This window comes from Scyliorhinus canicula, chromosome 13 (genome assembly GCF_902713615.1).
Source record: "Scyliorhinus canicula chromosome 13, sScyCan1.1, whole genome shotgun sequence".
In the NCBI taxonomy this organism is placed as follows: Eukaryota; Metazoa; Chordata; class Chondrichthyes; order Carcharhiniformes; family Scyliorhinidae; genus Scyliorhinus; species Scyliorhinus canicula.
This window is the reverse complement of record NC_052158.1, coordinates 19,327,055-19,346,000: the sequence shown is the minus strand read 5'-3', so window position 1 is coordinate 19,346,000 and position 18,946 is coordinate 19,327,055. Positions and strand designations below refer to the sequence as shown.

At 54.1% G+C, this 18,946-nt stretch overlaps 1 protein-coding gene across 1 annotated transcript in view; it reads left to right on the top strand.

Moving 5' to 3' along the window:
* LOC119976062 (carcinoembryonic antigen-related cell adhesion molecule 2-like) overlaps positions 1 to 7,759 on the top strand; it is a 64,425-nt gene extending 56,666 nt beyond the window's left edge. Inside the window, exon 6 of the mRNA XM_038816192.1 lies at positions 7,296 to 7,759. Coding sequence (XP_038672120.1) covers positions 7,296 to 7,409 — 114 coding nt within the window. The 3' untranslated portion in view covers positions 7,410 to 7,759. The remainder of the gene's footprint in view (positions 1 to 7,295) is intronic.
* The last annotated feature ends 11,187 nt before the right edge of the window (positions 7,760 to 18,946 follow it).

Here is an 18,946-nt window from a genome sequence, read left to right as displayed (position 1 = left end):
GTTAGCAGGTTACAGGTTGAGCCGAATCGGTGGTCGGACGTTCCGCTGTGATCGGCGTAGCTGTGGTGGTGACGTCGGCACAGGCGGTGATGGCCCCGATGGTGCAGGTGCTGGCGGTGTTGGTGCTGGCTGCTGGCGGGATGACTCCGAGAGCAAGCCGAAATCTTCCATGTCCTCCAGGGTGGGCAGGGGATGAGGGATGGACCTGATGGGGACGAATAGGGGGGCGCTGGGGTTGGCGCAGGAAGGGGTGTGGGCATGGGATCGGCACCTGAGGGAGCCAGGTCCCGGAGCGAGACTGTGTCCTGGCGGCCGTCGGGGAACTCCACGTAGGCATACTGAGGGTTGGCGTGAAGGCGTACTTTGTCAACCAGGGGTTCCGCCTTGTGGTGCCGTACATGCCTACGGAGAAGGACTGGGCCCGGAGTCGTGAGCCAAGTCGGGAGCGACACTCCGGATGTGGACTTCCTAGGGAAGACAAAAACACGTTCATGGGGTGTACTGTTAGTTGCGGTGCACAGTAGCGACCGAATGGAATGGAGCGCGTCAGGGAGGACCTGCTGCCAGCGAGCGGCTGGGAGGTTCCTGGACCGTAGGGCCAGCTGGACGGCCCTCCATACCGTCCCGTTCTCCCTCTCTACCTGCCCGTTTCCCCGGGGGTTGTAGCTGGTCGTCCTGCTGGAGGCGATACCCCTGCTGAGCAGGAACTGACGCAGCTCATCGCTCATGAATGAGGATCCCCTGTCACTGTGGATATAGTCGGGGAAACCGAACAGGGCGAAAATGGAATCCAGGGCCTTGGTGACGGTGGCAGACGTCATATCTGGGCATGGGATGGCAAAGGGGAACCTAGAAAATTCATCGACCACACTAAGGATGTAGGTGTTGCGGTCGGTAGAGGGAAGGGGCCCTTTGAAGTCCACGCTGAGGCGTTCAAAGGGGCGGGTTGCTTTCACCAGGCGCGCGCGATCTGGCCGGTAGAAGTGCGGCTTGCACTCCGCACAGATCTGGCAGTCTCTGGTGACTGTCCGTACTTCCTCGACGGAGTAGGGCAGATTGCGGGCTTTGATCAGATGGTACAAGCGGGTGACCCCCGGATGGCAAAGGCTGTCGTGCAAGGCACGGAGCTGGTTCACTTGTGCACTGGCACATGTACCTCGGGAGAGGGCGTCTGGGGGCTCGTTGAGCTTGCCGGGGCGATACAAGATCTCGTAGTTAAAGGTGGAGAGCTCGATTCTCCACCGCAAGATTTTGTCATTCTTGATCTTGCCCCGCTGCGTGTTGTTGAACATGAAGGCTACCGACCGTTGGTCAGTGAGGAGAGTGAATCTCCTGCCGGCCAGGTAATGCCTCCAGTGCCGCACCGCTTCAACGATTGCCTGGGCTTCCTTTTCGACAGAGGAATGCCGAATTTCGGAGGCGTGGAGGGTGCGTGAAAAGAATGCCACGGGTCTGCCGGCCTGATTCAGCGTGGCGGCAAGGGCGACATCTGAAGCGCCGCTCTCTACTTGGAAAGGCAGAGTCTCGTCTACGGCGTGCATCCCCGCCCTGGCTATGTCAGATCGAATGCAGGCGAAGGCCTGTTGTGCCTCGGCCGAGAGGGGAAAATGTGTGGACTGGATAAGTGGCCGGGCCTTGTCTGCGTATTGCGGGACCCACTGGGCGTAATAAGAGAAAAACCCAAGGCAGCGTTTGAGGGCCTTGGGGCAGTGGGGGAGCTCCATGAGGGGGCGCATGCGGTCGGGATCGGGCCCCAGTAGTCCGTTTTGGACTACGTAGTCAAGGATGGCTAAGCGGTCTGTGCGGAACACGCATTTCTCCTTGTTGTACGTGAGATTAAGGAGAGATGCGGTGTGGAGGAATTTATAAAGGTTGGCATCATGGTCCTGCTGGTCATGGCCGCAGATGGTGACATTGTCGAGGTACGGGAAGGTGGCCTGCAATCCGTACCGGTCAACCATTCGGTCCATTTCTCGCTGAAAGACCGAGACCCCATTCGTGACGCCGAAGGGAACCCTCAGAAATTGGTACAGACGACCGTCCGCCTCAAAGGCAGTGTAGGGACGGTCCGATTTACAGATGGGGAGCTGGTGGTAGGCGGATTTCAGGTCAATAGTAGAGAAGACCCGGTACTGTGCAATCTGATTGACCATATCAGAAATGCGGGGGAGGGGGTACGCGTCGAGCTGCGTGTACCGGTTGATGGTCTGGCTGTAGTCCACGACCATCCTGTGCTTCTCCCCGGTCTTAACCACTACCACCTGGGCTCTCCAAGGGCTGTTGCTGGCCTCGATGATACCCTCCCGAAGCAGCCGCTGGACTTCGGACCTGATGAAGGCCTTGTCCTGGGTGCTGTACCGTCGTCTCCTGGTGGCGACGGGCTTGCAATCCACAGTCAGATTGGCAAAGAGGGAGGGGGGCTCAACCTTGAGGGTCGCGAGGCCGCAAACGGTGAGGGGAGGTAGGGGTCCACCGAATTTGAGGGTGAGGCTCTGGAGATTGCACCTCTGGGGGGGTGGTGGGGGGGGGGGGTGGGGGGGGGGGGGGGGTGGGGGGGGTGGGGGGGGTGGGGGGGGTGGGGGGGGGGTGGGGGGGGGGGGGGTCCATCCGTTTGCATCTCGCCTGGGAGATTGTTGTCTGATTTGCGCTTGTCCATTTGCACCATTTTGTTTTATGTTTTCTCTCTGTCATTCCGTCTCTCTGGACCCAATTTTGTGTGGCTGCGTTGCGCGTAAGCCATAGCGAGACGAGACTGTTAAATCACGGGAGAGGCCAGAATCGATAGAGGTGCGTGGCCGATCTTTGCGATCTAAGTGGCTCGTGCCCGTTGGTGAAATCAGGATCCGCCATAGCGCGTCGGGAAACCAATAATCACCAGTTAAGGCCAATCTCCGTACAATTAACGCGAGTGACCCCCATATCTATCTACCCCCCCCCGGTGTTCTGACCTCTCTCCTCAGCAAGCGGTCACTCGGGTGCCGTTAGGTACACCTTTTTAAAATGTGAAGCTGGCGGAAGGACTACTGTGGGGACCCGAGGAGGTGAGCAGCCATCTTTGCTCAGGGGGTCAGAGCCCGGGGGCACTGGGGCTGGTGCCCGGAGGCTTGGGGTCGGTCTCGGTCAAGGTGTTGCAGGATGGGGGTGAAGAGATGGGCGTCTCAGTGCCCGCGGGCCCACCAGGTCAGCCCCTGGACCGTTTGCTCCCATTCAGGGGCAAAACAGCCCGCTTGCTGACAGACCAACCACCCATAACACTCTCTGGCCATGCGGCGTAAGGCTGTCGCGAATAGGCAATTGAAATCGTAGTTAAGTGAGCACTTTGTACGTCTCAAGTGGATTCACGTGGGTGGGCGTGCCATGCAGCATGTGGGAGTTCTTGCCTCGCATCCCAATCTGACTGTGATGCCTAGACACTGGGCCTGGGAACTGTGGGAGGCAATATCCCGGACGCAGCAGCCAACATCCGAAACACCCTGGGCCTCATCCCCAGGGAGGGGACCAGTACCTGGTCCAGGTAACGTTGCTAGCGGGTGACTGGCATACAGGCTGTGGGGCCCGGTGAGCAGGGGCCCCCATTGCGACTGGGTGTGCGTGGGCAGGGGCTGTCGGATTGGACGGGGTTGTGGGAATTGGCGGGTGGGGGGGGTAAACAATGGAATAAAGGTTCTCGTGGTGGAAGAAATGGCTGCTTGTCAGTCTCATACCCTCTCCAATCCTCAGTGATATTACACGGAATGGTTGATATCGTGGCCCCCGCACCAGCTTCCCTAGTGGTGCTGCTGGCGGGCTAGGCGGCCAAACGCCGGACAAAATGGTGGCAGGAGGCGAGGTAGCGGCCCATGCGCTGGGGCCCGCCCCGCAACCCGAGGACCCGGCTGCCCATTAAGTGAGAGAGGGACCCAAGGGGGTGGCCGGCGATGGCCGAAAGTGTAAAGGCGTTGTTGGTCTTTCGAAGAAAGTGACGAACAGCGTGTTCCGCTGGAGGAGCTGCCTCAGCAAGGAGACGGTGCCGTGCGGACTTGGCATGAGGAGGATACCCGTTCCCGTTGGCCGTCAAGGTCACCACAGCCCTGAAAGCCTACGCCTCAATATCATTCCAGGGCTTGAGCCGGGACGCATGCGGCATCTCATTCGTTAGTCATGGGTGCCTTGTGTGTCCGGGTAGCGAACTATGTAAACTTTGGCATGGATCAGGCCCATCAAAATGCCCAGGCAGCAGGATTCGCAGCCATCACTGGGATGCCCAGGTCCAGAGGGTAGTGGATGGTACGCATAGCGCCTTCCACTCACCGGGCCGTCTGGGAATACCCTACATCAACAGGAAGGGATTTCACTCCCTGAGCATGCAGCTCGTGTGTGGCCACTGTATGAAGATCATTCACTTGTGCACATGCTTCCCAAGGAATGTGCACGACAGCTACATCCTGGGGCAGACAGACATCCCCGGCCTCTTCGAGGACCACTCCAGGATGACCGGTTGGCTCTTGTGGGGTATGGGGTACCTGCTGAGGACCTGGCTAATGATGCCAGTTCAGAGGCCAGCAACCATAGCGGAGACCCGGTACAACGGGGCCCATGAGGCAAACCGGGCTGTCATTGAGTGGTGCATCAGACCTCTGAAAATGCCGTTCCGGTGACTTGACCGCTCTGGTGGTGCCCTGCAGTACCCCCCCCCCCCCCCTCTCCCCATCCTGTCCCACCCTCACACGTTCCACAGTCCCCTGATGGTGCCACCCCATTCTCCCCACTCCTCCCTCATGTTCCCTCAGTGATCTGTGAACTGCCCTAGCCTTCCGTGCTCTACCACTATGTCTAGGTGTGTGCCCAGGGTGCACATCACTTTGAGGTAGCCTGCTGCTTACTGTGTCCCATGGCCTCCCAGAGGTTGTCCTCTGGGGGCCCTGGGGCCAAGGGCCCCCGGCGCACTCGCTGGCCGGCACTTTCCCCGCTGTGCCGGCCTGTTCCGGGTGCTGACTCCGAGACGTGCCGTTGTCAGGGGGATGGGTCTCGGGTAGGGCTGGTGGCCACAGTCACCACTCCGCAGGGTGGCTCTGGGTTGGCTCCTAGTGCCCCCTCTTCCTGGTCGGTGCCCATAGTGTTTACCTCGGGTCAGTGGGGCAGCTGGTTCAAGCCCCGGCTGCCCCTGCATCATCCGGCTCTGCCAGCCCTGCCGATTTTACAATGCCTGCACCATGGTGTCGATGCCCTGAGCGATGCTGTTCAGCGAAGGGGACAACCCCTGCAGTTCCTCGGCTATAGCCACCTGGGACTGGGACATGCTGCACAGCGCCTCATCAAGGTCCACCTGGGACTGGGTCATGTCCCCCAGTGACATGGGCATCCTGTCGCGGCCCTCCGCCATGGCCAGCCTTTGACACTTCCACTCGTGCAGCCGGCATGGTGCGCCAGCCTCTCCACTGCGGTCGCCACCCTCGTAGTGTTGGCCTCGATACCACCCATTGCTGGCGACATCTCCCGTAGACTCTGGGATTCCTCCATTCAGCCATGGATCTACTGGAGTGTTGCTGATATCCCCCCTCAGAATATTACAGCCGCTCCCTCTCATCTGCAATAGCTCCAGGTAAACCTGGTCCAGAGGCTCGGCAGCTGGGTGCTGGGATCCAGCAGACCTCTGACAGCCGTCTCGCCTGGGTGGTTCTTCCTCCACCTGATGTGCATCAGCAGCTGTGCGGTGCTCACCAGATTGTGCCCCAGAAGCCTGACCACTACATTCTCCCCCACAGTCGTGTGTGCGTCTGCGCTGGTTGAGGGTGGGGGGGGGGTGACAGCCGTGATGGGTATAAGGTGGTTCCCTAGTTGCTCTCCTCCAAGGTGTTCTCATGGAATGTGGGGCGGAGACCATCTCCGGACGGGCCAGCAGCGTTGGATGAGGATCCTGCGGGAGAATGGGCACATGGTCAGTGGGAGCATGGGTCAGTCATCTGGGGAGGGACTGGTGGAACCCCAACTCTGCCGCCGCACTCCAACCTCCACGCTGGTGATGGATTTGTCCTCGGCCACCCCCCGTAACCTCCAGGGCCCGTTCCTCATAGGGGGGTGAGGTATGTCTGACATCCCACCGCCCATTTGGGCCCTCTCTTAAGTTGTGGGCCAGCTTCTCCGACAGGGAAACAGAGGAGGCATTGTGAGTTGCACACACCTTTTATTGTGGGGGGGGCGGGGGAGGAAGGGGGTGTACGGAGGTTGGGGGGGCAAATGGTGGCTGGGGCATTGGGGGGGGGGTAGTATGGGAGGGATGTGATGGAATATGGGATGGTGTGGGCGACATTGCTGGGCATGGGTGGGCCGGGGCACAGGACAGAGCCGGGTGGGTCGGTGCCAGATGCTTTCCTGGGGGGGGGGGGGTCTGGTGCCAACCCACCCATGCGGATGGTGGAGGTCGTTGACCTTTTTGCGGCACTGGGTGACAGTGCTCCTCATCGTGCTCCCAGAGCTTCCAGCCGCTGCCACTTCATCCCAAGCAGTGCTGGTTGCTCTGTGACTGACCCTCCTCGACCCTCGGGGGGGGGGGAGGGGATCAGGGCCTCCCGTCTGGTCTGCACCGCGTCCAGTAACCATCCCAAGTCGGCATCACCAAACCGTGGGGCTGGTCTCCGTGGAGGTATGGCTGCGAGCTAAGTGGGAACGGCTGTGCAGGAGCGGTTTGACTGCTGCTTCTATTTGTGAGCAGGGGGCCAGCGAGCGCGGTCCCGGTGAATCAGCCAGTGAACCATGATTTGTGGTGTGAATACCGTACGGCCTCATTATGTGGACCAATTAATGTTTGGTAGCAGTGACAGCCTGGCCGGGCCGAACGTCGAGGAGTTTGTGGCATTTTCCGCTCATTACCACACTTCGAATTGTTTTGGTAAAATCGCGCCCTCTGTCTCTCTCTCTTTCTCTCTCTTTCTCTCTCTCCCTCTTTCTCTCTCTCTCTCTCTCTCTCTATGTCTGTCTGTCTCTCTCTCTATGTCTGTCTGTCTCTCTGTCTGTCTATCTCTCTCTATGTCTGTCTGTCTCTCTGTCTGTTTGTCTCTATGTCTGTCTGTCTCTCTCTCTCTGTCTGTCTCTCTCTCTGTCTGTCTGTCTCTATGTCTGTCTGTCTCTCTCTCTCTATGTCTGTCTGTCTCTCTCTCTGTCTGTCTGTCTCTATGTCTGTCTATCTCTCTCTCTATGTCTGTTAGTCTGTCTATAACCCCGTCCTATCTGTATGATTCTCTTTGTCCATCTGTCTCTCCAGTATTTCTAAATATTTGGCCATTGTAATTTTTAAAATATACTTCTTTAATTTTTAGGGTGATACGGAAGCTCAGAACCAGAATGGTATCAATCCAAATCCGGAATCGGAACCACTTCAACTCACTCGAGTAGACACCACAGCAGTCAATTCTGACCAATCAAACGTTTGACGGTGTAAATTGGAACTGCCTTCACCATTTCTCAGATACAGGCTGACTGGAGTATCTCTCATTTCAAAGACTTCATTGAGTCGGACTTTCTGCTTGTTTCACTCTCCCATCTCTTTAGGCATACTGTTTACTGCAAACATTGTTAACACAGGGCTCTGGTCACAGCCACATCAGACTGTGAACTTCTTAATGGTTGTGGTGTGAGCATTATCCACTAATCACATCAGATTGTCTTTTTGGCCAGCATTAAGTATTTTATGTAACATAGAGTGCACAAGGAGGCCATTCAGCCTGTCGAGTCTGCACCGACCCACTTAAACCCTCACTTCCACCCTATCTCCGTAACCCAATGAGCCCTCCTAACCTTTTTTGGTCACTAAGGGCAATTTATCATGGCCAATCCACCTAATCAGGGGCGGTATTCTCCCCTACCCGGCGTGACGGAGGGTCCCGGAGTAGGGGAGTGGCGCCAATCACTCAGGGGTCGTGCCTTCCCAAAGGTGGGGACTTCTCCCCACCTTTGGGGCCCAGCCCCGCGCCGGAGCGGTTGCCACCTGAAGACCGGCGCATGAAACCGGCGCCCCCGGCAGCGGGGCTGGCCGAAAGGCTTTCGCCGGTCCGCGCATGCGCCGGCAGTGACGCCAGCGGCAGCTGGCCACTGACGTCACTGCCGGCGCATGCGCGATGTGGGGTGCTCTTCCACGTCCGCCATGGTGGAGGCCGTGGCGGACGCGGAAGAAACTAGTGCAGCCAGGGCACTGGCCCGGACTCTGAGGGGGGGGGGGCCCTGATCGTGGGCCAGGCCTCCATGGGGGCACCCCCCGGGGTTCGATCGCCCCCCCAGGATTGGGTTTTGCCAGGTGAATGGGGCCCATCTCCACACGCGAGTTATGAGTGGCCGGAGGGCATTTTGTACAGGCTCCCAATGCTGCTGGTGCAATCAGATGGTTGGCAACTCTGAAGCCTCAGTGGCGCCATCATTGGAGCGGTAGCTGCTGATGAGCGCAGGAGGAATTGGGAATTGGGCCGAGGAGGAGGAGGAAAAGAGAATGCATGTTGACCTTTAAGAGGTTCGGAGGAGTAACTCCACCTGGAACAAGTAGTGCGACTTACCCTGCCCACAGCACTTTCTGTGACCCATGCACTCCCAACCCCAACCCCCCGCTCCCTAAGCAACCCCACCTCACTCTGCTGTTTGCAGACCACTTTTACGTAGCTGCCGACCTCCTCACGTGGCCCCTGTCCTGCCTCCTGGGCGCTGTTGTGTTCTGTACTCTGGGATAACACAGGCTGCAACTCGATGCAGCTTTGACCAAAAGACTTTGAAGTACGTTCAATGTGATTTATTCAACCATTAGCACAGTTCTCTATGAGTTCAACTCTCCTGCTAATCTTGCTATAGTAAGTAGGTAAGGCAGCACGGTAGCATTGTGGATAGCACAATGGCTTCACAGCTCCAGGGTCCCAGGTTCAATTCCGGCTTGGGTCACTGTCTGTGCGGAGTCTGCACATCCACCCCGTGTCTGCGTGGGTTTCCTCCGGGTGCTCCGGTTTCCTCCCACAGTCCAAAGATGTGCAGGTTAGGTGGATTGGCCATGATAAATTGCCCTTAGTGTCCAAAATTGCCCTTAGTGTTGGGTGGGGTTACTGGGATATTGGGATGGGGGAGGTGTTAACCTTGGGTAGGGTGATCTTTCCAAGAGCCGGTGCAGACTCGATGGGCCAAACGGCCTCCTTCTGCACTGTAAATTCTATGATAAACTAACCAGTCTGCTCTAAGCCACGTGGTGGGTGTGATGCTTCTGATCTGCCCCTGTCCTTCTCTCTCAGTGTCGCCTGGGGAAAGAGATGGAGCATGTCCTTGTATATGGGTTGTGTAATGCCCCCTTGTGGTAGTGTCACCTCTGGATGTCTTGACTGCCCATTGGTTGTGTTCTATTCTATGTGTGCATTTGCTGTATGTCTGCATGTCATGACGTTTCTGGTACTCCCTCTAGTGTTTACTTAGTCATAGTGTATTTACATTAACCCTTGAGTATTTGCAGTGATGCATATCACCACAGGTGCAGATAAAAGTCAGCCCAACGTTTCTAAGTGTCAAAAAACGTTGAAGCTGTGAATGTTGTTGCTCAGTGTTTTCATTTAAATTTGGAAAGAGCAAAGGAACAAACTCTTTTGATGTAAGTGCCTTTCCCAACCCCTGGACATCCCAAAACACTTTGTAATCAATGACCGTGCAAATATACAAATTAGGAATAGGCCATTCAGCCCCTTATAAACACATGGCTGATCTGGATTGTGGTCATAACTCTACTTTTCAATCTACCACCTAATTAGCTGGACTCCATTGTCCGTCAAGAATTTATCTGATTGACCCTTCAAAATAGTTATAGAATTTACAGTGCAGAAGGAGGCCATTCAGCCCATCGAGTCTGCACCGGCCCTTACAAAGAGCGCCCTACTGATGCCCACATATCTACCCTATCCCCGGAACCCAGCAACCCCCTCTTAACATTTTTTAGTCACTAAGGGTCAATTTATCATGGCCAATCCACCTAACCTGCACATCTTTGGACTGTGGAAGAAAACCGGAGCACCCGGAGGAAACCCACGCAGACGCGGGGAGAACGTGCAGACTCCGCACAGGCAGTGACCCATGCTGGGAATCGAACCTGGGACCCTGAAGCTGGGAAGCAACTGTGGTGGCCACCATGATATTGCCTCTGCTGGTCTCTTGACGAAGCGAATTCCAGAGACCAAAGACCCACAGAAAGGACAAAACATTGTCTTATTTTCTGCCTTAAATGGGAGACCCTTTACTGGGCGAGATCCTCTGGGGCTGTTCACTGTTGGCATAACTCGCTCGTGCGAGACGGCCATAACAAGATTTGTGGCAGGCAGATGTCAGTTTGAGCTGTTCCCTTCCCGTGTCAGTGTTGCTCTGGGAAGATCATTAATGCACAAGTGAGTTCCCCTCCAGCTCTCCTGGTGGCCGGCAGCTGATTCGTCTGCCCGCCGTCCTCAGTTGACGGGTTTGCAGATCCGGGCACCATATTTACATATTGACCCAGGACACTTGTATCACTTGCTCCAGCCTGTAACCAATCACTGTTTGTCGATGTACCATTTGTCAATGTACTCTGTCGATTATTCTTTTTTGTCTACTATGTACGTACTGTGTACGTTCCCTTGGCCGCAGAAAAATACTTTTCCCTGTACTTCGGTACATGTGACAATAAATCAAATCAAATCTTCACTGGACTGTGCAGGATGTCAGCAAACCCAAAGGAAAAGGCTAGCCGCCTCCAGGGGATACCCATTCCTCGATTCAACCACCCTCTCTCTCCACCGCCTTCAATTTTCACTCCTCACCACCACTGCCAAGGCACAGTGGCAGTCGTGTGTACCCGATACAAAATTCACTGCCGGACCTTGCCTAGTCTCCTTCAACAGCATTTCCCAGCAAGGGCAGCAGATGTATAGAAACACTCCATTAACAAACCCCCCCCTCAAGCCACACACCATCCTGACTTGGAACAATGTTGTACTTCACTGTAGCCGTGGTAAAAGTTTTATGGGAGCGATAAGGACAGGGCGCTCTAATAGCTTCGAAGGCAACCTAGACCAAGACCCAGAGAACCAAGTCAGGCCTTCTAACCAGTCTGCCGATGAGCACTCGTCGTGTTCTGTGGGACGCGATGGGTTGCTTCTGTGAGCCGACAAACCCCACCCCACTCAATCCCACCCATCCCACCCCCGCTGTGTGATCGCACATTTTGCAGTCATTTTAAACAAGGTGGAGCCAACAATTCAGGAAATATTCCTGCCTTGGTGGCCAATCCCTAGCTCAATGTACTTGACCTTTTTGTTTTGTGAGTCAGTGTTTTTGTTTTATCTGCTCTATATTGTGTTTGATTTGTAAAATATCCGTTTGCACTTGTGATACAACTGTCCTGGGTCAATATGTAAATATGGTGCCCGGTAGCATGGTGGTTAGCATAAATGCTTCACAGCTCCAGGGTCCCAGGTTCGATTCCCGGCTGGGTCACTGTCTGTGTGGAGTCTGCACGTCCTCCCCGTGTGTGCGTGGGTTTCCTCCGGGTGCTCCGGTTTCCTCCCACAGTCCAAAGATGTGCAGGTTAGGTGGATTGGCCATGCTAAAAAAATTGCCCGTAGGTTCCTAAAAAAAAAAGTAAGGTTAAGGGGGGGTTGTATGGTATAGGGTGGATATGTGGGTTTGAGTAGGGTGATCATTGCTCGGCACAACATCGAGGGCCGAAGGGCCTGTTCTGTGCTGTACTGTTCTATCTATCTGCAAACCCGTCAACTGAGGACGGCGGGCAAACAAATCAGCTGCCGGCCACCAGGAGCTGGTTTAGCTCACCAGGCTAAATCGCTGGCTTTTAAAGCAGGCCAGCAGCACGATTCGATTCCTGTACCAGCCTCCCCGGACAGGCGCCGGAATGTGGCGACTAGGGGCTTTTCACAGTAACTTCATTGAAGCCTACTCGTGACAATAAGCGATTTTCATTTTCATTTTCATTCCATTGGAGTTCTTGAGCTTCAGTAGCCAATTGTATTCTGATGACCAGCCTCTTGTTAGTGTAGCGAATCTCTGGTGGTTTTGAATTTGTGTGGGGGGCAGTGGGTTCCAGGCATGTGACTGTCACACAATTAATTTGCACTTTTGACCGATGTGCCTGACCAATGCCAAGTGTCGTTAATAGAGGTGCTAGTTCTGGAATGTGTCGACCTAAAGGCTAGAATCACGACCTAAAGGCCTCCCACAACACCTCCATGGTATATTTAGACTTTATAAGGATGCTGCTGTTGACTTCAGGTGCTTGTCCCTTCTTCCTAGGGACAGCTGAAATATTTATAGATTGAATGTACTGTCGTAGCTCAAGATTTCTAAAATAATAGATGTACAAGTGAAGCTGAAATGTATGTCTGAATTTAACCGTTTACATATCCATATGCAGAGTGTTAGAGGCACAAAACTTTGCAGGAACAACGGTCTGGTTCTTTATAACTTGAAGCTATTTTTGTAATTTACTTGAATGCTGAGATCTGAGCTAGCACTTTAATCATGTGTTGACTTGTCTTCTTTCTAAACGTGTGTTTGGGTTTATTTTATGTTTGTGTTTAATTTATGTTTTCTAGTTTAATATATTCTGCTTTAAATTTGGCAAGCAACAGCATCTGTATTGCTGAATGTGAATTTATACATTGAACATTATTTGTTTCTTAATTGGAATTGATAAGCTAATGTCAGTTGCTGTTTCAAGCATTCTGAAAGCTGTTAAACCAGGCCATCCACTGCCAAAATCTGCAACTGTGTGAGTGAATGCTTAAGAAATATTTAAAATCAACCAAAATTTGTTGTCGGATTTGGCTGAGCTGAATGTCATTTTGATACTTCTTTGTGGTTCTGTACCCACAAAACGGCACCGAACAAGTTATTTTTCCAATTGAAAATTTTGGTAACAATGTTATTATGAGTCACAATCATTATAATAAGGCTAATTTATTCTACAGTGCTTGGAAATTGAACTGGGTTTTTTGACAAAATTTTTATGACTTGTCGTTGCGTGATAATATCCATCAGTGCAATAGAGTTCAACATCGCGCATAGGATGATCTTGCTCACAAAATGTTGAGGTTTCTGTGGCTAAATGAATCTGTAACTGTGGATTTTGAAATCATGGGCAGTTCAATAAATAAATCTGGAAAGCCAAATCCTTTTGTTCGACTCAATCTCTTCTTCTTCTGGATCACAGTAGTTGACAATTGATCGCAGATGAACAGAATTTAAATGGCATTCCGTGAATCTGTCTCTGCACCCATTGCGACCTGAATTCCGCTGGTATTTGGAAGATGGGGATTAGGACTTCGGTACAAGATTTTGATGGCTTTGGATTTTCCTGGCCTTCATTCCATGGACTTTAGTAAGGCTTTTGACAAGGAATAACCTGGGAGACTGGTCAAGATTGTCAGAGCCCATGGGATCCAGGGCAAATTTGCAAATTGGATCCAAAATTGGCTTAATGGCAGGAGGTAGAGGGTGGTGGCTGAAAGTTGTTTTTGTGACTGGAAGCCTGTGTCTAATGGTGTTCTAAAGGGATCGAGGATGTGTCCCTTCATGTTTGTAGTGTACATTAATGATCTAGACCCGAGTGGTGGAGGTATGATCAGTAAGTTCACAGATTACACAAAAATTGGTGGTGTGGTAAATGGTGAGGAGGAAAGCTTTAGATTACAGGATGATATGAAAATGAAAATCGCTTATTGTCACGAGTAGGCTTCAATGAAGTTACTGTGAAAAGCTATAGACTATAAAGCTATAGCTATAGCTATAGAACTATAGACGGGTTGGTCAGATGGGCCTTTATTAGCCCAAACATAGGATATGAGAACAAGGGGGTTATGATGGAGCTGTATAAAACGTTTAGGCCACAGCTTGAGTATTGTATGTTGCTACACGACAGCAGGCGATGTTGACTGGGCCGGAGCATTTCAGCTATGAAGAGAGATTGGATAGGCGGGGGTTGTTTTCCTTGGAGCAGAGAAGGCTGAGGGGGGACCTGGTTGAGGTGTATAAAATTATGAGGGACATTGATGAGGTGGACAGGAAGGACCTTTTCCCCTTGGCGGAGGGGTCAATAACCAGGGGGTGGACAGGAAGGACCTTTTCCCCTTGGCGGAGGGGTCAATAACCAGGGGGTGGACAGGAAGGACCTTTTCCCCTTGGCAGAGGGGTCAATAACCAAGGGGCAAGGGGCAGGAGGTTTAGAGGGGATGTGAGGACAAACCTTTTCACCCAGAGAATGGTTGTAATGCCTGAAAGGGTGATACAGGCAGGAGGCCTCACAACATTTAAGAAGCATTTTAATAATAATAATCTTTATTGCCACAAGTAGGCTTGCGTTACTGTGAAAATCCCCTGGTCGCCACGTTCCGGCGCCTGTTCAAGTACACAGAAGGAGAATTCAGAATGTTCAAATTGCCTATCAAGGACGACTTTCGGGATTTGTGGGAGGAAACCGGAGCACCCGGAGGAAACCCACGCAGGCATGGGGAGAACGTGCAGACTCAACACAGGCAGTCACCCAAGCGGGAATTGAACCTGGGGCCCTGGCGCTGTGAAGCAACAGTGCTAACCAGTCACCCAAGCGGGAATTGAACCTGGGGCCCTGGCGCTGTGAAGCAACAGTGCTAACCACTGTGCTACCGTGCTGCCCTTACTTAGATGAGCACTTGAAATGCCACAGCATACACAAGGTTGTGGGCCAAGTGCTGGGAAATGGGATTACAATAGATAGGTGCTTGATCGCCGACACCAGCATGATGGGCTGAAGGGCCTCTTTCCGTGCTGTGAAACTCTACGACTCTCCACAATAAAATGATTGTTGTGAATCATAACAACCCACTGCTGAAAATGAGAATGTTTGGACCGGACTGGACTGGAGACATCTGGTGTATAATAATCTTAATTGTCACAAGTAGGCTTACATTAACACTGCAATGAAGTTTCTGTGAAAAACCCCTAGTCGCCAGACCTCGGTGCCTGTTCAGGTACACAGGGAGAATTCAGAATGCCCAATTCACCTAACAGCACATCTTTCGGGACTTGTGGGAGGAAACCCACGCAGACACAAGCGAGAATGTGCAGTGACCCAAGCCGGTCATTGTTCAGCTCGATGGCTACAGGAGCAACACAACAACAACTTGAATTTATGTAGAGCCTTTAATGCAGCAGCAAACACAACCAGGTACCCAGTTCTTGTGTTGGCCTTTTTTTCAATTAATTGTGCTGGTAATTTTGAATTACTGCAAATAGCGTGTTTGAAAACGAGGACTGCAACTGGACATTGTCGCTAAATGGAGTGAAATTATAATACCAATGTAACTTCTAGCAGAAAGGACAGAGAAAAATCAATCGTGTGTGGGAATGCGGGGTCCACACCACCTGAGTCCCGGGTCCTGGGCTGTTTGTGGGATCAGTACACAATAAAGTAAAGCATCATCCCGCTGAGCCTGGGGTTCAATGGGTTTAGGGTGAGGATATCTCCACAGAGAAGGGTGGGTGTCTGTCAAAGGTCGGTTTGGTCACTGTTTTATTTTACCATAAAAACATCAGGGCCGTAATTCACTCCATTGATAAGAGGCGGGAAGAGGGAATCCCGCTGCCAGCAAATGGTGCGCTGCCGAGAAACACTTGCTGGTGAACGGGAATCCATCCCCAGATGTGGGAAAGAAGGTAACATAACCAAGCTCAGAAAATAATTAGAAGAGATCCATGTTATTATGTTGTCTTTTGCATATATGGAATATGTGGAGCTTGGATCCTCCGATAATGGGGCTAAGTGTTGATGGCGTCATAAAGACTGGAGAGTTTTACGACGGCGTCAACGGGCCCCCAGGTCCCCCGATTCAACGGGCCCCCAGGTCCCCCGATTCAACGGGTCCCCAGGTCCCCCGATTCAACGGGCCCCCAGGTCCCCCGATTCAACGGGCCCCCAGGTCCCCCGATTCAACGGGCCCCCAGGTCCCCCGATTCAACGGGCCCCCAGGTCCCCCGATTCAACGGGCCCCCAGGTCCCCCGATTCAACGGGTCCCCAGGTCCCCCGATTCAACGGGTCCCCAGATCCCCCGATTCAACGGGCCCCCAGGTCCCCCGATTCAACGGGCCCCCAGGTCCCCCGATTCAACGGGCCCCCAGGTCCCCCGATTCAACGGCCCACAAGGGGCCAGCACGCGCGCCGTGGGAAGCGCCTGAGGAAGCGGCCGCCGATACAAGGCGCCGCGAGCGCCTTAAAACACATCACTCCCAACACAATTCCGTCGCATGAAAATGGCCGCCCACCACGCAGCGCCGAGATTTCAGGACTGAGAACTGGCCACCCTCATGGAAGCCGTGGAGCAGAGGAGGGGGGTACTGTACCCCACACCCGGCCACAGGACATCAGCCGTCACCCTCCAGCGTTCGTGGGTGGAGGTGGGCGATGCCGTCAGCGCCGTCGGGCCGGTTGTCAGGACAGGCGACCAATGCCGCAAAAAGCTGCATGACCTGCTCAGGGCAGCCAGGGTGAGTACCCAGCACTGTGCCCCTGGCACCAACCCCTCTACCCGACACGTGTGAGCCCTCCCCCCCCCCCCCCCCCCAGTGGGACTGCCCACCCCTGCCCTGACCCACATGGCTGCACCCACCCACAGCAGCCGCAGTGACCTTTGCATTGGCACCAATGCCATCACTGACCCAACCTCTGGGCTGCATGCGTTGGACTGTCTAACACTGTTGATGTTTGTGTGCACCCCCGCCCCCCTCAGGAGAAGGCCGCCCATAATCACAGGGAGCGGGAGAAGACCGGGGGGGGGGGGGGGTGGGGGAGGACCTGAACTGCTTCCCCTGACCGTGCATGAGCAGAGGGCACTTGACCTCGCTGGCGGACCCGAGGAATGGGAGGTTGCCGATGCCGAGATCGGAGGTGCATCACCAAGTGAGGCGAGCCCCCGCCGGGCCACGACCCCTGACAACACATTTGTACCAACCCACACCCCCCCCCCCCCCCCCCCCCCACCCCATCCCCACTCACCCCACAAGCCCCCCTCACCCCCTTCCGTCGGTCGAACCATACATGCTGTCTTGTGTTACAGGACTAGCCGGTGATGTTCCGGGCCCAGCTGGCAACCCCTCCCACCCCCCGCCCCCACCCAGTACCAGGGCCGGTGCCCCCCAGGGCCGAAAGCACCGACGGGGAGGCGAGCCGTCACAACAGCCCTGCGCCCGACACGGGCCAGGACACATCCACACAGGACACACCTACACAGGACACACCTACACAGGACACACCTACACAGGACACACCTACACAGGACACATCCACACAGGACACACCTACACAGGACACACCTACACAGGACACACCTACACAGGACACACCTACACAGGACACATCCACACAGGACACACCTACACAGGACACACCCACACAGGACACATCCACACAGGACACACCTACACAGGACACACCTACACAGGACACACCTACACAGGACACACCTACACAGGACACACCTACACAGGACACACCTACACAGGACACATCCACACAGGACACATCCACACAGGACACACCTACACAGGACACATCCACACAGGACACACCTACACAGGACACACCTACACAGGACACACCTACACAGGACACACCTACACAGGACACACCTACACAGGACACATCCACACAGGACACATCCACACAGGACACACCTACACAGGACACACCTACACAGGACACACCTACACAGGACACATCCACACAGGACACACCTACACAGGACACACCTACACAGGACACATCCACACAGGACACACCTACACAGGACACACCCACACAGGACACATCCACACAGGACACACCTACACAGGACACACCTACACAGGACACACCTACACAGGACACACCTACACAGGACACATCCACACAGGACACACCTACACAGGACACATCCACACAGGACACACCTACACAGGACACATCCACACAGGACACATCCACACAGGACACACCTACACAGGACACACCTACACAGGACACATCCACACAGGACACATCCACACAGGACACACCTACACAGGACACACCTACACAGGACACATCCACACAGGACACATCCACACAGGACACACCTACACAGGACACACCTACACAGGACACATCCACACAGGACACACCTACACAGGACACATCCACACAGGACACACCTACACAGGACACACCTACACAGGACACACCTACACAGGACACACCTACACAGGACACACCTACACAGGACACACCTACACAGGACACATCCACACAGGACACATCCACACAGGACACACCTACACAGGACACATCCACACAGGACACACCTACACAGGACACACCTACACCGACACTCCACACAGGACACACCTACACAGGACACACCCACACAGGACACATCCACACAGGACACACCTACACAGGACACACCTACACAGGACACACCTACACAGGACACATCCACACAGGACACACCACAGGACACACCTACACAGGACACACCTACACAGGACACACCTACACAGGACACACCTACACAGGACACATCCACACAGGACACACCTACACAGGACACACCTACACAGGACACACCTACACAGGACACACCTACACAGGACACATCCACACAGGACACACCTACACAGGACACACCTACACAGGACACATCCACACAGGACACACCTACACAGGACACACCTACACAGGACACATCCACACAGGACACACCTACACAGGACACATCCACACAGGACACATCCACACAGGACACATCCACACAGGACACACCTACACAGGACACACCTACACAGGACACATCCTACACAGGACACATCCTACACAGGACACACATACACAGGACACACCTACACAGGACACACCTACACAGGACACACCTACACAGGACACACCTACACAGGACACACCTACACAGGACACATCCACAC